Source organism: Ursus arctos, unplaced genomic scaffold (genome assembly GCF_023065955.2).
Source record: "Ursus arctos isolate Adak ecotype North America unplaced genomic scaffold, UrsArc2.0 scaffold_14, whole genome shotgun sequence".
NCBI classification, from domain to species: domain Eukaryota; kingdom Metazoa; phylum Chordata; class Mammalia; order Carnivora; family Ursidae; genus Ursus; species Ursus arctos.
In genome coordinates, this window is record NW_026622808.1 from 29,870,633 (window position 1) to 29,893,905 (window position 23,273).

The following is a 23,273-nucleotide window of genomic DNA, read 5'->3' on the forward strand; positions in this document are numbered from 1 at the left end:
GCAGGCCGCACCCTTCCTGCAGCTGTCACACACACCGGCACAAACGCAGACAGTGGTTCTTCGATTCTAGCATGTACTGGAATCATTTTTTGAAAACACCAACTGCTGGGCTTGACCCTAGCGCTTCCGATTCTAGAGATCCGGGACAGGCCCTGGGAATGTACATTTTTTAGCAAGCTCCCAGGTGATGCTGATGCTGCGGGTCCAGGGACCACACCCTTGAGATGCACTGACTTAATAGGAAAACGGTTGGATGTCCCCTAACAAGGGGGTTGGAGGTAGGCAGTTCCACAGGGAGGTAACTTGGTCACTCGCTGACGTCACCAAGGACTTTTTTTGCATGTCTTCTCTCTCCTACCCTGCGTGTCCGGGCTCTGTCCTCGTTCCAGGAAGGCCTGTTCCCTCTCTGGTGTCACAACCAGATCAAATGACACTAAGAGGAAGGAGGTTTGTGGGACTTTCTCTACTTAGTGTTTAAAAACAGCAACAGGGTTGCCAGGGTGGCTCAGGTGGTTAAACGTCTGACTCCTGATTTCTGCTCAGGTCATGATCTCGGGGTCCTGAGATCGAGCCCCGCATCGGGCTCCATGTTCAGCAGGGAGTCTGCTTGAGGATTCTCTCCCTCTCCCCCTGTGCACGGGTGTGCGGCTGCATGCGCGCTCTCTCTCCCTCTCTCTCTCTCAAATAAATAAATCTTAAAAACAACAACAGCAACAGAGAAGCTTTCCTTTAGCTTGGATCTGAAATAATCAGCGGTTGAGTCACAGCTTCTGGATTATCACGCTGTGGAGAGAAACTGCTTAGGGGGAGGGCACCTCGAGGCAGAACCGAAGAGGGTTTCTGAGCTCTGACATTTCCATGTGGAATTAACTTGAATCCTGCCATGGACCGGCCACTTCCTAAATCTGGGACAGAGCCTGGTGTAGTCCCCGCCTGCTTCACATCATTTCCTGCAAAGAACTGCAAAAGAGCCTTCTAGATTTCCCCTGGAGGGTTATGTCCAGGAGAAGATCCTGTTTGGCTCCCTCCTATTGATACAGTTACCTAGATTTGCCTTTCCCGGCCTGTCTTCTCTTGACCGCGGTCCAAGTGGAACTCGGGTGAGCGTGCGCCATGCGGTGTGGTCACGCGTAGGGTCCCTCGGCTTGGTGTGTTGTCCAGCCCATCCCCCGTCATCCCCGCTGAGCCCCGGCCTCTTCCCTTCTGCCCCCCAGATCCTGCAGGCGCTCGGGAAGTCCTACCACCCCGGCTGCTTCCGCTGTGTCATCTGTAACGAGTGTTTGGACGGGGTGCCCTTCACCGTGGACTCCGAGAACAAGATCTACTGCGTCCGAGATTACCACAAGTAAGGGGGGACGGGGCGCACGGGGGCCACAGGCGCGAGCCACCTTCATCTCGCCCAGTGAAGGAGGGACCCCCGTGGGCTCTCCTTGAACCCCAAGTCCACAGTCCGGCAAAGGCTTCGTGGTTTTAAGTGGGGAGCAGGGGCCTCGGGAGGTCAGCGGACGCCAGTGCCGACAGGAACTGGGAACAGGATCGTGTTTCCTGAAAAATTAGAACCCAGATCCCTATAATCAGATTCCCGGCCAGGCCTTGGGAGGCCTCTGCCGAGCCCAGCGGCTCCAGCTTGACCTAAGTTCCCAAGGCAACAACTCAGGGCTGCTCGCCACCACCCTCGGTCTGCTTGGGCCTGTGCTGGGCGCTGTGAGGGGAGCAAACAGGTTAGTCTCTACCCCTAGTAACGTGAGACTGTCCGGCTGGGCTTGTGACCTCTGGGGAATAATCTTGAAGTGCTATTAAAACACCTCCCAGAGAATGAGGCGGACCGTATTTCTCTTTTTCTTTTTTAATAAATATTTTATTTATTTATTTATTTATTTGAGAGAGAGCACAAGCGGGGTGGGGAGAGGGAGAGGGAGAAGCAGACTCCCCGCTGAGCAGGGAGCCTGATGCGGGGCTGGATCCCAGGACCCAGGATCACGACCTGAGCTGAAGGCAGACGCTTCACCGACTGAGCCACCCGGGTGCCCTGAGCCAGGCTGTCTTGATTTGAGGGCTGGGGCGGGGGGTTCGCTTGAAGAGCAGCAGGCAGGAGGCCGGCCGTGAGGAAGGCTCGGTGTGGGCTCCAGGACCTGCCTCCCAGAAACAGCACAATATGCATTCTACTGCCTCTTTGCTTCTCCCGGCAGGGTGCTGGCCCCCAAGTGTGCAGCCTGTGGGCTTCCCATCCTTCCACCTGAGGTAAGATGCTTTTTCAGACCTGTTTCTGGCATCTTCCATGACATGAATATCTCCCTGGGGTCATCTACAAGGTCTGTGTCCTGTCCTTACGCCTTTGAAAAAAATCCTTCTAAAATCTCACCTCTGACTTTAATAGTGTCCTCACTGAGAAGCCCCTTTCTTCTTGGCTGGCTTCCCCAGCCCAGTGCCCTTCGTGTGCCCTATTTGTCCCTATAATCGGGTCAGACTCCCTGACTTGATAGTGACTCCCAGATTAGAAGATGAGCAGAAAGCTTGCCTTTCATTCATTTTTTACAAAATCACTCTGCGCATAGGTGGTTCTTTTCAGTGTTGACTCTGACATTCCAGAAGGACGGCTGTCACTCCTACTTCCTCTCTCATCAGTTAAAGGTGTCCTTTTTCCAACCGCTGTGGGATGTCACGACAGATTTAAGCTTTTCTGAGGCCATCTACCTGCTACCCCAGAACCCCCCTCCCCAGCATGCGGAGCCTGATGGGTCCCCCAACTGGCCTCTCGTTCTTCCTTTCATTCCTTCCAGGGCTCAGATGAGACCATCCGTGTTGTGTCCATGGACAGAGACTACCACGTAGAGTGCTACCACTGCGAGGTAGGCCCCTCCCCACCCGGACGCCTGAGAGTATAAGACACGAGCATCCCCGGGGTTGACTGGGGCCTGAGATGGTCAGCAAGTGTGGTCAAGGGCCTTGTGGGGGAGGTCGGAGGACATGCACATGTTTGGGATGTAAGATTGTTTCTGTTCCCTCCACGTTGGTTAACTGCCAAGTCCTGACACCATGGCAGCTGCCTCCCTGAGACTATAGGGTGGGAGGCTCGTGGGGACCAGGGGTTTCACGGGCCACATTGTCAGACAGCTGTGTGATCTGGAGAACAGACACCCTCCCCTCCAGCTTGTAGGTCGTTCTGTCTGCCAGGAGCCCCTTTCTGAGCTGAGCCCTAGAAATCACGAAGAAACCTGTCCCTCCTTGGAAACAGGCATGCCGCTGGGTGGGGTGAAGATGGGTGGGGGCCCCTCTGCCCCCCTCCTTACTTTGGGTCGCGCCCAGGCCAAAGGAGCCCCGGGCACCCCGTGACTGTCAGACAGGCCCCGGGGTCACCCCTCCCTGGCCCTTTTGAAGGTGCCCACAGTTTAAGTGCCCGTGGGGTTTCAGCCAGAATTAAGTGGATTCACTCGTGGAAGGAGAGTAGATTGATTTTGTGACACTGTGGGTAGGGTGAGTGGGAGAGGGGTAGGGGTGAGGGTGGGAGGCTTGACCTCACTGCCAGCACTGAAGAACTAGGTGGGGGTCCTTGCCAGTGGTACCCCAGGCACTGGAGGAAGGGGACGGGGCCATTTGTTCACCACAGCCCTCTCTCTGCAATCAGGGCAGTGCTGTCCCGTAGAAACCCGAGCCACAGGTCCAAGTCATGGTGTCATTTTGTCTTCTAGTAGCCACATTAAAAAAGTAAAAAGAAACAGGGGGGATTCATTCGTATAATATTTTATTCAACCTGTATATCCAGTGTTCTTTCTTTCTTTAAGATTTTTATTTTATTTTATTTATTTGAGAGAGAGAGAGAGACAGAGCATGAGCAGAAGGGAGGAGGCAGAGGGAGAGAAAAAAGCAGACTCCCTGCTGAATAGGGAGCCCGACGTGGGGCTCGATCCCAGGGCCCTGGGATGATGACCTGAGCCAAAGGCAGACGCTTCACCGACTGAGCCACCCAGGCGCCCCTCCAGTGTTATTTCAACGTATACCCAGTATGAGGGATTTCTCATGAGCTGTCTTACATTCATTTTTTTGCCCTAAGTCTTGGAGTACCCCGTATGTATCCACGTCCCATTTCCGTTCTGACCAGCCCCGTTTCAAGTGCGCGTTGGGGGCCCGTCACACTTTCACTCGGCAGGACTGCCCAGTTCTGCGCTGGCATTCGCTGTGCCCACAGCCCCCTCTGCTGCTCCCCGGGACGTCAGCTTTTGGGTCAGTCTTGCACCCCTTTCTGTTCTGTTCTGCTACCCCTGGACGTTTTTGCCTCCCCCCAGGACTGCGGTCTGGAGCTCAATGACGAAGACGGTCACCGCTGCTACCCCCTGGAGGACCACCTGTTCTGTCACTCCTGCCACGTCAAGAGACTGGAGCAAAGCCCCTCGTCCACCGCTCTTCACCAGCACCGCTTCTAGCCGGAGCCTCACCTCCCGTGGGAGATGAGAAGCCAGGGTAGCAGACGAGACATCTGCCCGTTACTTCCAGTGGCCCCCGGGGTGGGGGGGGAGTCGGGGTGGGGGGAGAGGGGTTAGGCAGGCAAGTTTCTGCCTGTACGCCTGGGGTGCCTTTCCTTGAACCGGGGAGCTGAGCCCTACCCGTCTGGCATGTGTATTTTCCAAGTGCCTTTCTGCACCGCCGCGCCCTCGTCACATTACTCAGGAAGACACTCCAGCCGCGCGTGGCATGTGACAGGAGATTGCATCCGTGCAACCGAAGGCACCCTCTAGCCCCTCTGGGAGCAGTTCAGGCTGCAGAGGGAAAGGGTTACACGGAGCGTGTGTCACAATATCCTCTGAAGAGAGACCTCGCTGCCTATACGTTCAGCCCTCTCGTGTCCCCTGGGGACAAACCCACACCCAGACACTACCGCACCACACACATACACGTACACAACGTGATCTGAGACTGCGCCCAGACGTGCACGTGCACACACACACACACACACACACACACACACACACACAGCGTTATTTAAGACTTCCTTCCAGCCCAGAGACTCAGTTCTTCTGTCGAAGGGCTGCACGTTTTCATTGCATTATGGCAAGAGGGAAGCTCTCGCATGGGCTCTGTATCGTAGGAAGAATTTCGTTGCTAAACCAGAGCCAAGTTTTGAAATGAGTGAGCCAGGCGGGCTTCCCTCCTGGTACACTGGCTGCGCTTTATGTGGTTCTGCAAATCTTCGCTCCCTTCAAGGCAGCGGGGAGCCCAATGGAGATTTGCCCCATTCTAGCAAAGTGTGCTTTGGGACAAGGGCTTGGTGCAGGCACCCGGCCCCCTTTGCCCACCTGTTTGCACTGTTTCTCTCTGGAGCTCTCGAGAGTCTGTGACTCTGGAGTCGCTCCCACAAAGGCAAGTCTCAGGATTGCACATGGGGACATCTCTGGGCCTGTTTTCGCTTCTCTAACCACGGGGTTCGGGCCGCCCTGCCCACCTGCCGAGAGCTCCCCTTCTCCACGGGGAGAGTTGGTGTCTGTGCGAGACCTCTAAGCAGCACGGGAGGGGGTGGCCCAGGACTGATGACTGTGTTCACCGAGCACGTCCCTCCCTCACCTAGTTCTTGGCACGGGTGTGAGGAGACCCGTATAAGGTACACTGCTCTTGTCTCGTTTTTCTTCTTGTTTTTGATCGTCTCCCCCCACTCTCAGTCTCCCACACACACAGAATACCTCACAGATAAGAGCTTCACCAGACTGCAGATAAGGAGGCATTCGGCCCTCTCCCTGACCTCACATGCCTCGTGGTGTGTGCGGAGTCTCGGCCTCCACACGGGCCAGACGCCAGCGGCTCGGGACATTGTCATCTTAACTAAAGGTCGGCTGGCAGTGGGTCGGCTCGAACATGGGTGTTACTGCCCTGATGCCGTTCATCAGGCCGGTTCCCCTGGGGGGTGGGGGAGGGCCACGCACCGGCAAGGGTTCAAGGCCACCTGTGCACTCAGGAAGCCCTGTGTGTGACACACTCCTGAGACCAGACGTCCGTATCCCTGCTAGTTCAATGCAAAGATGGTGTTAAAAAAAATTAAAAAGAAGGCTGGCTGGCATTTGCCCTCTCAGCCCATGGGGAGGCCCGCGGGAGGGCAGGGGCCGGCTCACTGCCGCCAGCCGGTCTGGGAGTATCCCGCTGGGGTCTGCTCTCCGCCTCCTCACCTCACCCCCAGGGCAGCAGGGGCCACGGAGGGCGGGCGCCGGAGCCCAAGGCATGTGGGACTCGCAGACTTTTCAGGGGGCTTCATTTCTACCAGCTGCCCTAAGACACTCCTGTTTTTGTTAAATTCATTCTGTTAGACAGCCAGATGTCGCTTCAGCCCAGGCTGTGGGCTTCCATCGATTCCATGTGGCCCGGGCCGAGCCTCCAGACGCCCGTGGATGCATGGGGCCAGGGGAGTGAACCCTGGGGCTGAACCCCTCTCTTCCCAGATTCCCCAGCTCGGCTCTGGCAAGGCTGGGGGGCACGCGAAGCCAGCTGATACGTCTTAACTTGGCCTTGCCAACCTAGGAGCGTTTCTGTCCTTGCTGACACGCCTTTGCTCCACTTGCAAGTCCAGCAAAAGTGCAGAAAATTGCCTGAGAGCAACTGTCAGAAGCAGGGACTTGTTTGCAAATTGGGTGACTAATTAGTTGAAAAAAAATCTGTGATTCATGTTTTAAATGAAATGTTTTAAGTGGCCTTGATGGAGGTGATTCAGATATCTGCAAATATGGTGTTTTCTACTGTTGAGGAAAGAACAATAAGAGACTTTCCAGAAGCCCGAGAAATCGGAGCAGCGAGTTGCAGAAATCTTGCGCCCGCTCTGTTTCTCAGGTTCTGGCACTAAAGCCACCAGGAGATGTTCACCTGCGTGGTATCTTAGACATTCTGTAAGCTGTTAGCCAAACAGAATTGTCACAGGATTGTATTTATAGGCACCTAGAAAGGAGGCACAAGGACCCAGTAGGAGGAATTTGTTTATTTTAAAAGGTAGAGCAGAGAGCCCTTCCTGAGTTCCCTAGATAGCTCTTGGACTTTAGATAAACAAGAAATAAGGTCTTATGACAGACCCCCAAGGCCAGCCTCCAGCCTTCTCCCCGGCCGCATTTGGGCCATAGTCTTTTTCTCCGCCTCCCCCCCCCCACCCCAGCGAGGGCCATTCAGAAGCTGCCAGGGGGGTCTGGTTTGGGCTGCTCTTCTCTCTGATGTTCTCCCACGTGCCGCTGGGGGAAGAGTACGTGTTCACCTCTCACCATGGAAGGCATTACGTTCTGCCTGGGTCACTGCCCATACGTGGCAGCAGGACTTCCCACTTCCCCATGGTCAATGCTCGAGTGAGAACCTCTTTCGGCCCAGTCCACTGAGGTGGGGCTGCCAACCACGTACGTGTGTGGGACTTGACCGCACAGCAGCCTTGTTGCGGAACGCACTTGTTCCAACGCTGTCTGCCAGGAAACCCAAGTTCTTTGTAGTCTCCTCCGTGTCAGGAATCAGTTCTCATTTCCAGGTTATTTGAAGTCAGACTTAAAAGGAATAGAATACAATGAGTAAAATACATTATCTATCGTTCTGAGCCGGAACTGGACAGATGTGGGAAATTTGCATATAGTGTGCGAAAATTTCACCGTGCAGGGAAATTATTTTCCTCTGTAGCTCTTCTTTTCCTATAAAAATTATTCAGAATTGTACTGTTACTGTAAAATTCTTCCAAATATTGTTACTACAAAATTATTCAGAATTGTACTGTTGCTATAAAATTATTCAAAATATCATTGCCAATAAACTGCATCGATTTGTAGACGATTAAAGTGCTCTCCCAACACGATGATGCTTCTTGGGTTTTCTTTCATGTGTGTGGAAGTAAGCAGACAGTGCTTTTTGCTAACTGGAGTCGGTCTTCTCTTAGAGCTCTGGGTTCTTCAGGGAACACGTGGGTGTCAAAATTACACAAGGTCCCAGATTTTACCCTCCTTGCCAGCTAATAACCAGCATGCCATGGTTTCATGGATCATGGTGGAAGTTACCAGACTCCTAGGTCAGAGACAAAGGACAGGTGAATGCAGCCCCCGCTAGGAGCATTTTATCAGTATTTTATCAGCATTTACACTGACTCCCTGAGTCGTCGTCCTAGGGCCCCATGAAGAGGGTCACATTGTGCCCGCATTACAAGAGGACACCTGAGCTTAGGGAACCTCAGTCTTACGATGACGGGTGAGCCTGCCTGACTTGCTCCAGAGAGACACACTGTGTCTGCCACCCAAGACTGTTCACTACACCAGCACCCCAGAAAAGAGTCTGGAACTAAGGCCGTCTGGCTCATGGGTGTGCAGGAACGTGAGCGACCCTTGGAGAATCATCTTCCAAGGTTCGAAAGTTCCTTGCCCTGGGTCCTTAATATTGAGACATGAGGTCCTGCTGCAGGGGGTGGGGGGGTCGTTCCGTCTCCTTTTGTGTATGTTGTCTTTTTTCTAAAGAGTTTCTGATCAAAGTATCCCAGAGGTGAGGGCTTGCAGAGGGAGGGGCTGAGTGTGTGCTTGGAGTCCATGGGGTGGGAGAGGGCGTCCAGGGACTCGCCTTTCACTGCTCAGTCCATGGGCCACTTCAGGCCAGGTTAGTTCTTGTGGCCGCCAGGGACCCGGGAAAGCGGAGCATGAAGATACTGGCAGGGGTGGTGCCGTTTCTGGAAAATAAAACCTCTTTTTAAGTGATGAGAGAGCACACACTGTTTTCACAGATCAGTTTTCTTATGACCCTGATCCACAAGGGATGAAACCATAGGGGAAAGGGTGGCCTGGGCCGAGGTGTGCTGGTGCCCCAGCTTTGGGGTGGAAGGTGGGGACGAGGCCCTGATTTGCAGTGTTTGCTGGTTTCTGTGATGTAAATCTTCCCATCTTGGCCAATTTCAGGCGATCACGCCACATCCCTGAACCTGGTCCTGGGACGAGATGGCACAGTCAGGAACAGATGCTAGCCAGCTCAGGCCTTTGGGCCATTTGGGGCTGAAGCAGGGGGGACATCTGGTTTGGTCTTAAGTTCTGTGATTAAAGCAGTGACAGCAGTGGCTGGTTTATTGTGTACTCACCATGTGCTAGGTACTATTCTGAGGACCACATTCTTTATAATCTTTTAGTTTATGGACAAGGCAACGGAGTCACAGGAAGGTGAAGTAACTCTCTGAACACTGAGTGCCCAGTAAACCAAGCCAAGATCCCAGCCCGGACAGTCTCACCCAGAGGGAGCTGTCACACTGCTCTGGCTGCCAGGGCAGTAACTTTCAGTGGATTCCTTCGTTAGAGCCACTTATCCTGAGACACTCATTGTGAGGGGGAGGAGGGGCCTGTCACTGCTCTCTGCTGGAGTCTGTACTGTTTCTTTTTATTTTATTTATTTGAGAGAGCACAAGCTGGGGGCAGGGAGAGGGAGAAGCAGGCTCTCTGAAGAGCAGGGAGCCTGATGCAGGGCTTGATCCCAGGACCCTGGGATCATGACCCAAGCCGAAGGCAGACGCTTAACCGACTGAGCCACCCAGGTGCCCCTTGGTTCTTATTGCTTCCTGGACAAAGAACCAAATTTAGTGGCTTGAAACCACACACATCCGATGGTTCTGGAGAAATGGTCTTCTAGAGCTCTAATCAAGGTGTCAGCAGAGCCCAGTTCCTTCTGGAGGCGCAAGGGGAGAATCTGTCCCTTGCCCTTTTTCAGCTTTGAGAGGCCCCCCACACTCCTTGGCTTGTGGCACCATCACTGAAGTCTGTTATCACACCTCCTCTCTCCCTCTCCTCCTGCTTCTTTCTTGTAAGGACCCCTGTGATTATACTGGGCGTGCCCATGTGGTCTAGGATAATCCCCGTCTCGTCTCAAGACCCCTTAACCAATCACATCTGCAAAATCTCTTTTACTTTGTGGGTTACTAGTCACAGCTTCTGGGGATTAGGCCAGGGACATCTCGGTGGGGGAGTACTGCTCGGCTTATTACAGGGTCCAACAAACTTTTTAGGTGGAATGAAAGAATATCCTGGGGTTATTAGATGCATTTTCTTCAAGCATCGCTGAAAGTGGGGTTCACATTTTCTCTGGTTTGAAAACAGAACTGCTTCATATATGAAAGTGATTTGGACCTCGGATTCTGGGTGTCAAAACAAATCAGAATAGACCATACTATGCGGGCGAAACATAAGCCAGTGGTCTGGTCCAGAAGGTTCCAGGTATGTGACAGCGGCAGATGTAACACTTGTAGGAGAAGCCCTGGTTACCTAAGGCACTCCTGCCACTTAGTTATACACGTCCCTCCAACTGACCCAAGCCCCCAAGACAGGTGGCTGTGGCCCTGAGTTGCTCATGGGATCTGGCCCACAGCAGGCTGGTGACAGAGGGGAAGTGAGGAAATGCACCCAATTTGGAGACTTGGCAGGAAGGCAGACCCCACAACAGGCATAATGGAGCAAAAGTATGTAAGAGCTACATTTGGGAGCCATACTCCGTTATAGAAGCATGGACGTAAAAGCCGGCAGCAGAGATCATTTGTATCATGTCAACAAACCTCGTCTGCAGCTAGGATCGCTTCCATGGGAAGCCCCTTGGCGGATTTTGTAAAAATTTATATTTGTATTTACATAGGTAACATAATTTAACTGTAGGAAAGACTTGGCTAAAGGTGTCCATTCATATTATGTATCCTTGCCTGATTTCTTATCCTGAACATTGTTCTCCTTAGATCGGATTTTGGCTTGTTAGGCATTTAAAAGCCCCAGAAGAATGTCTGTTTCTGCCTGGATTAGTTTCCATTTTCCATTCTCACGAGTGTTCATAAAGGCCTTGGCTTGTATTACACAACTGGCAAAGAAAGTTCAGCCTTTCTGTCTCTTTATTCTGCTGTGAATAGAACTTCTACATGGTGACATGTTTAGAGTCCCGGCAGGAGTTCTCTGCAGGGCGGTGACTGTTTGGCTAGAAGCATTCTTTTCTTAAAGCCTTAAGAGAAAGCCTGCAACTTATATCCCCATTTTATTAAAGGAGAGGAAATGTCCAAGAGCCCACAGCTGGTGAGTGGAATGATCTAGATGTGGAATGATCATCAGGACTAGAGATGAGATCTTCTTCTTCTTCTTCTTTTTGTTTTTAAAGGATTTTATTCATTTATTTGAGAGAGAGAGAGAGACAGAGAGAGAGACGGCCAGCGAGAGAGGGAACACAAGCAGGGGGAAGTGGGAGACGAAGAAGCAGGCTCCCAGCGGAGGAGCCTGATGCGGGCCTCGATCCCAGAACACAGGGATCACGCCCTGAGCAGAAGGCAGACGCTTAATGACTGAGCCACCCAGGCGCCCCTAGAGATGAGATCTTCTGATTGAAGGCTGAGGTGCACATATGATCGTCATTCATGCCAGATACGGAATGACCCTGAGTCCACTCATGTGGTCACCCTCTGGCACACAGTAAGCTCAAGGCCAGGATAGCTTTGGGATCAAGAGCCCAGACTCAAGTTCTAACTCAGGCTCTGCCACCTAATTGCTCAATAACCTTAAGCAAAGTTAGCTCCTGCACATGTAAAAATGGGGATAACTGAACTTGCTTTATAGGATTATTGTGGGATTGATTGAATCAGTCCAAGCAAAGAGTTTAGAGCTCTTAATTGCTCAAGAAGAGTAATAGACTTTAAGACTTAATTGATCTTTCCATTGGGAAGACCAAAAAAATGAATTACAAACAGCTTCAATGGGAAAAACAATACAAACACACAAAAAATTTTTGAATAGACCACATATGCCATAGAAGATACCATAAAGTAAAATATTGGTAAATTGGAATATATAGTAGTGAAAATTACATTTTCAAAAATATTATAAGGAAAAGGTAATTGATAAACTGGAAGAAGACTGCATTGTGTTTGATAGCCAAAGAATTAATATTCTTTATATATTAAAAAACCTAACAGATCTAAGAAAAAACTGAATACATACACGCATACATCAAGAGAATAGATACATCAAGTAATATAGGTAAAAAGAAGTTCTGTTTTTCTATTACGAGAACTGCAAAGAAATCATAATGCAACCTATAATACTCTGTTGGTTAGCAAACAAGAAAACAGATGCTGTTAATGGAAGTGTGTTGGTTTTATTTTTTTGGAGGGCAATTTGTAAATATGTTCCAAGTCTCAAAAATGTCCATGAAATGGGCCTTAAAAGACGTCCACCTGATCATTCCACATCTAGAAATTTATAAGACACATCAGAAATAATCCAGCACAGCATTATCTTTAAAAGTGTTAAGCTGACAACAACCCAAATTCCCAACAAGAGGGTAATGCTTAAAATTATCTAGTTCTTGGATGGGGTAGCTTCAAAGTGTATTTAATGACCTTAAATCTCAGACAGAAAGGTAAGGGAACAAAACGGGAACACAAAGACATTTCTAGTACAACCCCAGATTTGGAAAGATACGCGTGCAGGTATATCCATATTAAAAAGCGTGGAAGCAAAAATCTCTGAAAGGGAAAAAATTTTATTAATAGCAATGATCTTGGGATGGGAACTCACATTATTTTTATTCCAAATAGTTTTCTGCATTTCACAAATTTTCTATAAAAAGGAGGAAAAAGAATGTCATATGGGAAAGATTAATCGATGTCGCATGTCTTGGCAGTCCACGGGTTCGAGTCCGCTTTCCTCCGCAGAGGTTTCGTGACTTCTGAGGTCTTCGAGCCAGGCATTATCTAATAGGCCAGAAAACCTGGGGTTGATCTCACCGCAAAAACACGCGTGTTTTAGGGCATCGCGGGGAAACCTGAGGGCCAGGTGGCCTTTGCACGCGGAGCCCTCCGAGGACAAGACTAAGGGGTCTGTACGCACTGCCGTGCTCTGTCTCTGATGCGGGGGAGCCCACGCCCTCTCGGGAAATGTGCTGCGCCGCTTTTCACGTCCCTACGGGGCTCCCTGCCCCAGGGAAGGAGGTCAGAACCTCTGCCTGGAAGGCGCTTCGGTGTCATCAGGTGGCCAACCTCCGGCCACAGAGCGCCCCCCCACTCCAAACGGCCACCTTTTTAGGGGTGTCTTCCTATATGTACCCCATTTACAGGGACTCCTGCATCATCAAGAAGGAGCTCTGCAATTTACACCTCAATTTACACCTCACACAACTCCGGGTGCCAAACACAGCTGAAAAGATGACATTTCGGGCAAAGTGTCGGTAAAATTCAAGATATTTAACCTTCACACTCTAGCCAGAGTCCTTCCCAGGGAGACCCTGTAACATCAAACCAGATGGGGCAAAAAGTACACCCCGAGCCAGCCAGGAGTCGAACCTAGAATCTTCTGATCCGTAGTCAGACGCGTTATCCATTGCGCCACTGGCCCCGTGCTAGCCGGGTTTTCTCAGTGATACAGATCACCCATTACGCAGCTTCAACAGGTTTCCCTACATTAGTGTCGCGTTTCCGCCCCGCGCCGCGGCTCCCGCCCACGGCTCCCACGCTCCACCGTTCTCAAGCAAACGCTCTCCGCCAATCCGCAGAGTCTACGTCACGGCGCTCTTCGGCGCGCTCCAATCCGCGCGCCGGACCGCTTCTTTCGCGCTCTCTAGCGCGCGCGCTAAGGTTGTCCCCGGACGCCTTCCGTCCGCTTGGGGTCGGGTGGGGTGGAGAGAGGGGTGGGACGACCCGGGCGCTGCGGCCGCGGAGCTGGGTGAACGGTACCGCGGTGGCCGAGGTGGCGGCGCGGGGCGGGGCGGGCGGAAAGAGGAAGAAGGAGCTAGTGGTGCACGATGGCGGCGACGACCTACGAGCGGCTGAAGCTGTGAGTCCCGCGGGCCGGAGGCCGTTGAGCGAAGGGGTCTGAGGGGCGGCGGGCGGGGCGGCAGGTGCGGGCAGCCGGTCTCGGGCAGGGCTCCTGATCCCAGGGCTGCGGGCCGGGTGTGGGAGCCCCTGGCAGTCCCCGCCCTCCTCTCCCGCCGCGGCCCGTCCGGGAGCTTGTCGGTTGCGGCCACCCGAAGGCCCCGCCGGAGTCGCCACAGGCCCGGGAGCCCGGGAATGACAGCGTCGCCGGCCTTTCTTCGCCCTGCCCGGCCTCGGCGCCCACGGCGGGAGAGCGAAGCTGCAGACCGGCTTCCAGCGAGAAGGGGTCGGCGTTGCGATGTGGCAAGCTTGGGGCGCGCTCCTCCCCACCCACTTTGTTTGAGAGGTGGCGGCTAAATTTATCTTTATTGCTTAGCAGAGGAAAAGAGAAGTTTGTTGTTGTGGGGTTTTTTTTTTCTTGTGAAATGAACCCATAACAACACATTAGAGTCCACACACAAATCGACATACCTTATCTGGGCACCAAAGCCTGCCTGACCAGCCTTTAGGATGCAGAAAAGAAGAACAGTCAATACTCTTGAGATTCTCAAGGATTTACTTGGTTTTAAGTATTATACAGCTCAAGCACAAAACAGGTTAAGTTCCTGTTGACAGCCAGAGGCCATTCTCGAGAATTTTGGCACTGCAGATTGACTTTTCCTTAAAGCCAAGTTCTTGAGACTTTGAGAAATAGGCTCTGGTTGTTAGGGTTGTAAATTAAGTATTTGTAGGCTTTTTTGGCTTGTCCTGAATAAATAAAAACGTGTGTTTCTTTTAAAATTACCATCAGCCCCTTGGTTTTCTTGTCTCTGAATAACTTTGTTCTACTTTGGGTTTGATACTTTACCTCTAGACTGAAAGGCCAGTTGCCCTAGTCTGAGGATGTCCTTGGCCTCAGAAGCAAATGTAATTTTTGGGGAAGCTTACCTATCCCTAAATGAGCTATAATATACCTTGGGATTTAGGCAGAGGTATCATATTTCCTTTGTAGGGATATGAGGACATCAAAATGTGGTTTGGGCACTTCCTGTGCTCTCTGGAACCTCAAACTCACTTAACTTTCTGGAAGGTTCAATTTAAAGTTCGGGTGCAAAATTGGGAGTGAGGTCATCTACTTGAAATGAAATGTGTTGCAGAAAAGATTATTATTTTTTCCTTAGCCCACTCCTTTGCCACTTTTCTGTAGCCCCAGCTGCGCACTTCCCTCCACATTCCCTCCACCCTTGCCAGCTTTCCTTTTTCTCTCCCTGTTCCCCTCTGCAAGGTGATCACCTTGTTGGTGAATGAATCCTGCAAAATGTCTTTGACGAGGGTACTGGCTGGGCCAGTGTCACGTGTGCTCTGCTGGCTAATTAGGTTATTGTTGACTATCTGATAGTCACTGAAGGGTTTAATATGATCCTACACCAGGTCTCAAATGTGTTTAAGCAATATGGAGCCTTGGCTCGATGCAGCTCAGTGTTAGGTTATGGAATGCAGTTGAATTTTCCTGTGGCAAAGATTGAATGGGATGGAGAACTTGAGAATTCTGATGATTTCTTTTATGTTGCTAAGGACTCACTAAATTCATCAGTCCAAACCTTAAAAGAAGAAAAGAAAAGAAAAAAGAAAAGAAAAGAAAAAAAGCTCTGTATCCATACAAGAGAAAAGAAATTTGGCCCTTAAGTGGTGGGGATGATGGTTTTCTATTGATTTTTGTAGAAGTGGAGACTATGAATTTGAGAAAGTAAATCTGGGGTCATGTGAAAGTCAGTCTCAGATTTGCAGCCCTTAACTTCATTCCACCGAGAGAAGTTTTGAGTCCCAGTGTGTATTGAAGATCTGACTTTTCTATAATGTTGTTTTACTTACCAAGAATTTTGTGAGTTGTAATCTCTCTTTGGCTGTTCCTGCTCTGAGGCGTGCTGTTCAAGGTTCTTGAAGTGGCCTCTGACCTAAGGGGTGTTCTTTTTTAGATGCATTTGGACATGGCAGTAGTTTCTGACCCATGTAAGAATTAGTAGGACAAAACAGCCATTTTTTAAAACGTGCCTAGAGATGTTTTAAGAGAGAGGCATACAAGAGATAGTTTGATCATTTATTACAAAACTGCTGCTACTACTGAGTTTGTCACAATATTGAAGTGCTTGGGATGTTAAATCATAATATGTTCTACCTTGTGTCACCCATGTGCAGTCCGTTTCTGTCCTGCTGTGAAGTTCACCTTCCTCATTATTGCCAAGATTTTATCAGCTGCTCTCCTGCTAACAGTCTCTGGTTCTATCTTGCTGATAGGACTGAGCCCACGTTTCTTAGTCATCTGGATTCCAGCCTCTTCCTAAGCTAACCCTTAACCTTATTTCGCCTAACTGCTCAGTGCATTTTTTCCTCTTTTCACCGACTGGGCCACCCTCTTTTAGCCTCAAGCTTGGGCTTCTTTTATTTTGATCCTTCTACCAAAATGCCTTCTTCTCTCCCGTCTTTACATGCTAATCACAGTCATGGACCCATGGTAGAGCTGAGAGATGCAGACGTTTTTGATCAGAAGAGCCTTGGATTCAGATCCTGACCTTGTTACTTGCTTTGTGTCACGGCCATGATACTTAATCTCTGAATCAAATGAAAACGGTCCTACTTCACAGGATTATTATAACGATTGAAAGAGAGTGTAAATGAGATACCCAGTGTAATTTACAGAGACTCACTTTCTCTGAGAAGACTTTTCCCCACATCTTTCCCTTCACTGAGCTCCCAGAAGAGTCTACTGTCACAGGAACTGGACACCAGACGTCTGTCTGGCTTGCACATTCTTTCTCTTAGAATTGATGTGCAGTGTATTTATTACCTCATAGACAAGAAGACTGAAAGTAGAAAGATCAATCAATAGCACTGTTTGCCTTTTTTTCCCCAATGTTATTTATTTGAGAGATTACGAGAAAGCGGCACATGCGCATATGCAGGGGAGTGCAGGGGAGGGTCAGAGCAGATGGAGAGAGAAACTTCAGCAGTCTGTGCTGAGCATAGAGCCCGATGTGGGGCTCAGTCTCCTGACTGTGAAATCAGGACCTGAGCTGAAACCAAGAGTCAGACGCTAACTGACTGCACCACCTGGGTGTCCCCCCTCCCTTTTTAAGTGGGCTTCGCGGGGAGCCCAGTGTGGTACTTGAACTCAGAACCTTGAGATCGAGAGCTGAGCTGAGATCAAGAGTCGGACGCTTAAGCCGCTGAGCCGCCCAGGCGTCCCTCCATAGCACTGTTTGAACTGACTTTGCCACCTAGAAATGATGAAATCATTATAGTGCATATGCTTTGGTTCTCTTACTAGATTGCAAATATGTCGAACATATTCAAAACACCTTAGCGCTGATTTCTTCTCTACTCCTCCTCAGTACCTCGCATAAAGCCTTGTGCAGAGAGATCCTCAGTGAATCACCTAAGTAAATGAACTTTCCAGTGTAGAGATACCCCAGCATTTCGAAATGAAACACTCAGGGCTACTTTGGAATGTATTCTTTTGAAGTAGCAGCAGCTTAGGTCACTCTGTGTATATGATTGTCTTTCCAATGCCTCAGTGAAGTCATAGGTTGATGTATGTCCTCCATCATTGTTGAAGATGGAAATAATTGCCCTTGGCCCCACAGTCAGGTCACACAGCCAAGCCATGGCAGGACTGGCCTTGGAACACAGCAGGCCCAGAGTCCAGAGATCTTTCCATTACACTGCATTATTCAAATTGCCTTTTTTTCTTATCAGATTGCTTTCACCTTAGTCCTTGGATGTGCCTGGTATAGGAGTGAGTCACTTACATTTGAAAATAGTTGACATGTCCATATGGATTTTTAATATGGAAAACAGTATTGAGATGTTCAGAATTTAAAATGCTTTTAAAACATCCAGACAGTTCTAAATAATCTATTTTGTGACTCCTTTTTCCTTTTTAAGTTAGTTGTGTAAAGCGTCGATAATGTCAGACAATGATAAATTTGAAATCATGAAACAGTTACAACAGAAATCATTGTTGGAAACATTTAAAGGACCCCTGCCTTTAAAAGGTCCACTGAAATAGGTGTAAGACAGGAAATCCGTTAGAAAGTGAATTAGGCTGCAGCTTGCCTCCAAAGAAGCATTGTTCCCTCTGTTAGGAAGTCCCTTGTCTTTGTAAAAGGTGGCCATAGCTGTGAGGTCAGTGGGACAGCTGTGATGCAGCCCTGACCAGATGTAAACTGAGTCACGCGGGGATGAAGACCTACGTGGTCTGTCCAGTACAAGCAGCAGTCAGCTTATTCACTCACGGAGGGAAGGGAAGGGTATAAATGCGGGCACGCACACGCAGTGTTTATATCCAAGGTGTTTGCTGGCTGGAGAGTCTAGGTTAGTGCCGGGCTGCATCAGATCGTTTGCTGCGCTTGTCTTAAATGCATATTCCAGAGCCTCACATGAGGCCTAGTGAGTGAAAAATCTCTCAAGGTGGGGCCTGGGAATCTCCATGTTTAACTAGGAGTCCCTGTGGTTCTTAGCACTCTACAGCCTGAGTGAGAACCAAAGCATGCTGGGATGGTAGGACAGCATTCTTTGGAGCGCTTGGGGACCCTGGAAGGTTTTGCTGTGCATTAGAGCTTCAGATGAGGTGGCAGTCAGACTTGGTGCTGCGAAAGAGTCTGAGTTTTGGAGGTAATGGGTTTTAGGATGTGCAGAGAATAGGAAGTAGGTGGGACCTCAGGGTTTTGAGGAAGAAGATGGAGTTAAAGCGCATTAGCTTCCTGAAAACATCAACTGTTTGGGATTGGGTTGCGCTCCAGGGTTGTCCGGGATGAACGTGGGCTGTAAGAAATGTACCCTAGCAATGGCTCCATGAGGCGGGAACCCCTGGGACTCAGAGGGTGGATGGATGAGGGGTGGTGGGAGCACCTTCTGGGTATAGGCGTAGGGGGCTCAGAGGAGCCTTTACTGTCGGGGTTTTTACTTTTTGCTAGCCAGGTCTAGTAAAATGTTATTCCTGTATGTTTTGAACCAGAGATAGGAGAGGTTTGATTATTAAGACTTCGATTTAATTCTTATGTAAGATTTTTGAGGATATATGTTTTTGCTAGAGTTTTGTGACTCTAGCAAAAACTCTATTCCTCCTCCCCCTAGTCCCCAGCAGCCACCATTGTACTTTCTATCTCTGTGAATTTGACTTCTCTAAGTACGTCATAGAAGTTGAATCATCCAGTATTTGTCCCTTTGGGACTGGCTTATTTCCACTTAGCATAATGTACTCAGAATTCATGCATGTTATAGTATATGTCAGAATTTCCTTTTTAAGGCTGAATAATGCTCCATTTTATGTATATACTGCATTTTGCTCACCCGTTCACCCGTCGATGGGCGCTTAGGTCACTTCCACCTTTTTGGCTGTTGTGAATGATACTACCGTGAGCATGGATGCATAAATCTCTCTTTGAGACCTCACTTTCAATTCTTTTGACCACGTACCCGGAGGTGGAATTTCTGGATCATACGGTCATTCTATTTTTAATTTTATTGAGGAACCACCACGCTGTTTTCTTGCAGCGGCTACACCATTTTGTAACCCCACCAACAGTGCCCAGCGTTCCAGTTTCTCTACATCCTCACCAACACTCATTATTCTCTGTTTGTTTTTCATAATAGCCCTTGTAATGGGTGTGAGGTCAGCAAATAGTAATATTTTTGGAGTGGGTTAAATTTGCTCTTGGGATGGGACAGGATTTTGAAGAGGTTAGTTGTTGCCTAGAGATGTAAATGTTACATGAGGGAAAAAAGGGATGTTTTTAGACGCTAGAAAATCATATTGCCAAGCCCGAAAAAGAATATTTTATGTTTATGATGTAATTAAATATATTGCTTTTCTTAAAATTTGACAAGGGTACTTTTTAAAAAGCACTCTTAAGAGCTAGTGAATCCCAGGTGGCTATAAGATTAAATGCATTTCTATTAAGTGTAATAGAATTTCCTGCATTGAGTTTAACTCCTAGTCCTCTGAATTTTCTTTTTTATCTCATACTTGGTCAGCAGTCTGTAAAAGCGAAATAGTCAACCAAATGAAAGCAGTCAGAGTAGGAAGTAATTGTTATTTAAGTATTCTGCTATTCCAGAATATGTGTCCTCTTAACAGAAAGCAGAATCCAGGGTTGAGAGAAATGGGGCAGTAGTCTTGTCCGTTGGAGTTCATGGTTCATGCCTGTTGGATTCAGACAGCCTCTCCAGATAGCTTACACAGGACCAGAGCTCTTTTTACTGTCCAGTATTACTTTGAACTTCAGAGATTGATATCAACAGCATAGTTAATGACCAGATAATCTTCTTGGATGGAATCTCCTTGTCTTAACCTCTAAAATCTATTTCATAAAGAAAGTAATGTGAGAGAGTTTAATAAAATGAGAGACTTTATAGCAATTAAGGGCCATTCATTGGCTATAGAGAAAGGATTTTCTCCCCGATTTTTGATTATCGTTGAGGCTTCTGTCTTGGTTTCCATGTATTTCTTATGTTGAGAATTCAGTACAGCCTGTTGACTGGTTAATTTTGAAAAGCTCCAGGCGGAAATTGGCACCAGTGACACTCTGTAGGCTTTCTAATCAGAGAACCACTGCTGTTCCCTCCTTGTCCTCTGTTTAGTTACACCATACCTTCCAATCCAGTTAACATTTGACCCACCAAGATCTTTCATTAGCTAGGAGAAAGGAAAACAGTTTTTAAATCCTTTTTACTCTGTCTCTGAGCCAAAGAAAACATTAGTTAAGGGCCATAGAAAAACCCAACTTAATGTAGATATTTGCTGACTATGTTATATTTTCTAAGAATAGTGACTGAGCTTCCTCTGTCTTCTTGGGTGAGAAAGACCAAGGAGAATGGATAAGCAGAGTCCTTGTCTACAGAGACCTGGTAGGCTATTTGGTGAAGCTCCCCAAACAAAAGTAACAGTAAGACCATGCACCCCAGCAACAGTTACACCGCTGGGTGGTTTACTCTAGTGTTTCTGATGGTAAGTGCTAGAGAGCTGACGTTAATTTCACTAGCTTTTGAAAGGAAACCTGGGGAGCGTAAAACTTACAGAATACAATTTACTGGATAAAGTGTATATACTTCAGGTCAGTATTACGGGCGATTAAAGAGTGGTGGGGAGAGGAAGACAGCAAAGGGATGTGTAGCTGTCTCTGAGTTGAGATGACACCTGCTGTGATCCTTAGTGGGATTCTGAGTCATCGCTTAGCAAGACTCTTCTTAGAAATGTTGATTAGCTGGCAGTCACTCTTGTGTCTTCACTGCTCCGGTTCTTAAGCTGTTTTCAATAGTGTTATCAGAATGGGCTGGTGGCAGCACCGGCAACTCTGATTCTAGCAGCATCTCTCTGAGAGGCAAGATCCAACACCTGTCCTAGAGCCTTTGTTGGGCTAGAACTCCGATTCCACGATTACGCTTATTTTTGTTTCTGTTATTTTAACACATTATTTATTTATAAAAGTTTTTGTTTGTTTATTAGAGAGAGTGAGTGAGAGAGCACGGGGTTAGGGGGAAAGAGAAGTAGACTCCCCACTGAGCCAGGCCGATCCCTGGACCCTGAAATCTTGACCTGAGCTGAAAGAAGACGCTTAACTGACTGAACCACCCAGGCGCCCCTTAGCACATTTTTAAAACTTATTTTTATTTTAATATAATACCCGTATATGGTTTAAAAGTCAGCAGTACACAGAGCTTATAATAAAAGAGAGTACGGTTCTGCACTCCTGATTCCCACTGTCTAGGGACATCGACTTTCAACTTTTTAAGCAACTTCTTCTGGTATTTTACTCCACATTTCTTTCTTTTTTTCCTTTCTTTTTGTTTTAAAGATTTTATTTTTTAAGTCATCTCTGTACCCGGCGTGGGGCTTGAACTTACAACCTGAGATCTAGAGTCATAGGCTCCCAACCACTGAGCCAGCCAGATGCCCCGTTAACTCCACATTTCTGAACAGCATGCTTGTACTGCTGTTTCCTGAATTTTTTTGTTTTAGTTATCTGATGACTTCCTACTTCTGAGGATGAGAATTTGGTTTTTATACATCTCCCTCTTTTCCTCCCTTCTCCTCTCATTATATTTATAGTAAGATAGTCAGTGTTCACGTGGCTGTGCTCACGTAGATATGGTTCAAGTGAATCAGTGTATATTTCCTCATAAAATGTTTTGCTTTTCCTGGAACTGAAAAGTGCCTTGTTTCTTTTTATTTGCATGACTTAAAAAAAAATGTGCCTGTTGCTAAATGAATCTTCAGTCTCTGTGATAGCAGGAAAATTCCTCTCAAACATGTTGGGTAACTATGAATTTATTTTCTTCTCTGAGATTTACTTCTGGGAGCCCCGTACCCCCTGCTTTAATCCGTACTGGGTTTTCTTTAGGCCTGTCGCATAGCTGGGGCCCCGGACAATATCTTCGTCAGGAAAATTTCTTTCACCTCTGTTCTGTTTTGGATTCTCAGTCTACCTCTTGATTTATTCCATTTTGGTGAAACAGACTTTTCCTTCTTTCTAAGAAAGGTATCTTTTGAGATGTCGTACATCTGAAGGTGTTTTCATTCTGTCCTCACACTTGTTTGATAGTGTGGTTAAGTATAGAATTCTCAGTTAGAAATTATTATCCGTAGAATTTTAAAGACCTGCTGTTGAATCGTGCAGTGTGTTGTTGCTGGGCAATCCAGTAGTGTGACTGTTGGACATTTCAAGGCTTCTTTCTCTCTTATTTTTATTTTTTTCTGGAAACTTTAGGATTGTCTTTGTATGGTGTTTTGAAGTTTAATGCTTGATGCGCCTCTGTGTGTGTGTGTGTGTGTGTGTGTGTGTTTTCTGTTCTTGTTCTTTTTTTTCACTGTTTCTTTGAACTGTTTCTTTCCTTTTTTCTTTTGTGCTCTTTTGGAATTCCTGCTAAATTTATGTTGAATATCCTGGATCAGTCTCCTCTCTCTTTCCCCCTCCCTCCCCTGCTCCTTCCCCCTTTCCCCTACTCCCCCCACTTCCTTCCTGTGCTTTCCTGTTTTACAGCTCTTATCTTTTTATTCTGTTCTTATGGAGGGTTATTCCTGTTGAATGGCCAAGTAACTATTTCTGCTCTCAGTCCGAGAATATATTCTTGCTTTCTGAGTGTGCTTTTCTTGTTCTTATTTCGTGAATGCAATGTCTTGTCTCTGAGGCCATCAATTATAAATGTGTTTTGAGGTTGTAGTCCGTTCTCGGCATAGTTTGTTTATCCAGAGTTATTTTTCTGTTTGTTTTGGACTCTTTTTTATGTGATGGAACCTTTCCTAGTATCTGGTGATCCTTGCTTGTCATTTCATGTTGAAGAAGGAGGCACTAAAAATTGATTGGAGGGTCTGCTTGTGGGTCAGGACTTACCAGTTGGTGGCCTTCGCTGTAGAGTGATTGCACAGGAACTCAACTCTTTCGTGTTGGGGAGGGGTGCTAAAGGTCAGCAGTCGCTTTCAGGACAACAAGTTTCT

General features: G+C 48.2%; 2 protein-coding genes and 1 non-coding gene across 4 annotated transcripts in view; 2 read left to right on the top strand and 1 right to left on the bottom strand.

The window, feature by feature from the left end:
• LIMD1 (LIM domain containing 1) overlaps positions 1-7,798 on the top strand; it is a 68,846-nt gene extending 61,048 nt beyond the window's left edge. The window contains exons 5-8 of the mRNA XM_026500641.4: positions 1,215-1,345; positions 2,190-2,241; positions 2,781-2,849; positions 4,284-7,798. Of these exons, the coding sequence (XP_026356426.2) occupies positions 1,215-1,345; positions 2,190-2,241; positions 2,781-2,849; positions 4,284-4,421 (390 nt within the window). The 3' untranslated portion in view covers positions 4,422-7,798. The remainder of the gene's footprint in view (positions 1-1,214; positions 1,346-2,189; positions 2,242-2,780; positions 2,850-4,283) is intronic.
• Positions 7,799-13,252: 5,454 nt separating this feature from the next.
• Positions 13,253-13,325, bottom strand: TRNAR-ACG (transfer RNA arginine (anticodon ACG)). Its single transcript has one exon. It is a non-coding gene; the product is annotated as a tRNA-Arg (tRNA).
• A 276-nt stretch (positions 13,326-13,601) lies between these two features.
• SACM1L (SAC1 like phosphatidylinositide phosphatase) overlaps positions 13,602-23,273 on the top strand; it is a 58,691-nt gene continuing 49,019 nt past the window's right edge. The window contains exon 1 of one of the 2 annotated variants that reach the window (XM_026500642.4): positions 13,602-13,763. In XM_026500642.4, the coding sequence (XP_026356427.1) occupies positions 13,732-13,763 (32 nt within the window). In that variant the 5' untranslated portion in view covers positions 13,602-13,731. Of the gene's footprint in view, positions 13,764-22,075; positions 22,095-23,273 lie in introns of those variants that run through there. The other variant, XM_057311675.1, reaches the window with a different exon arrangement.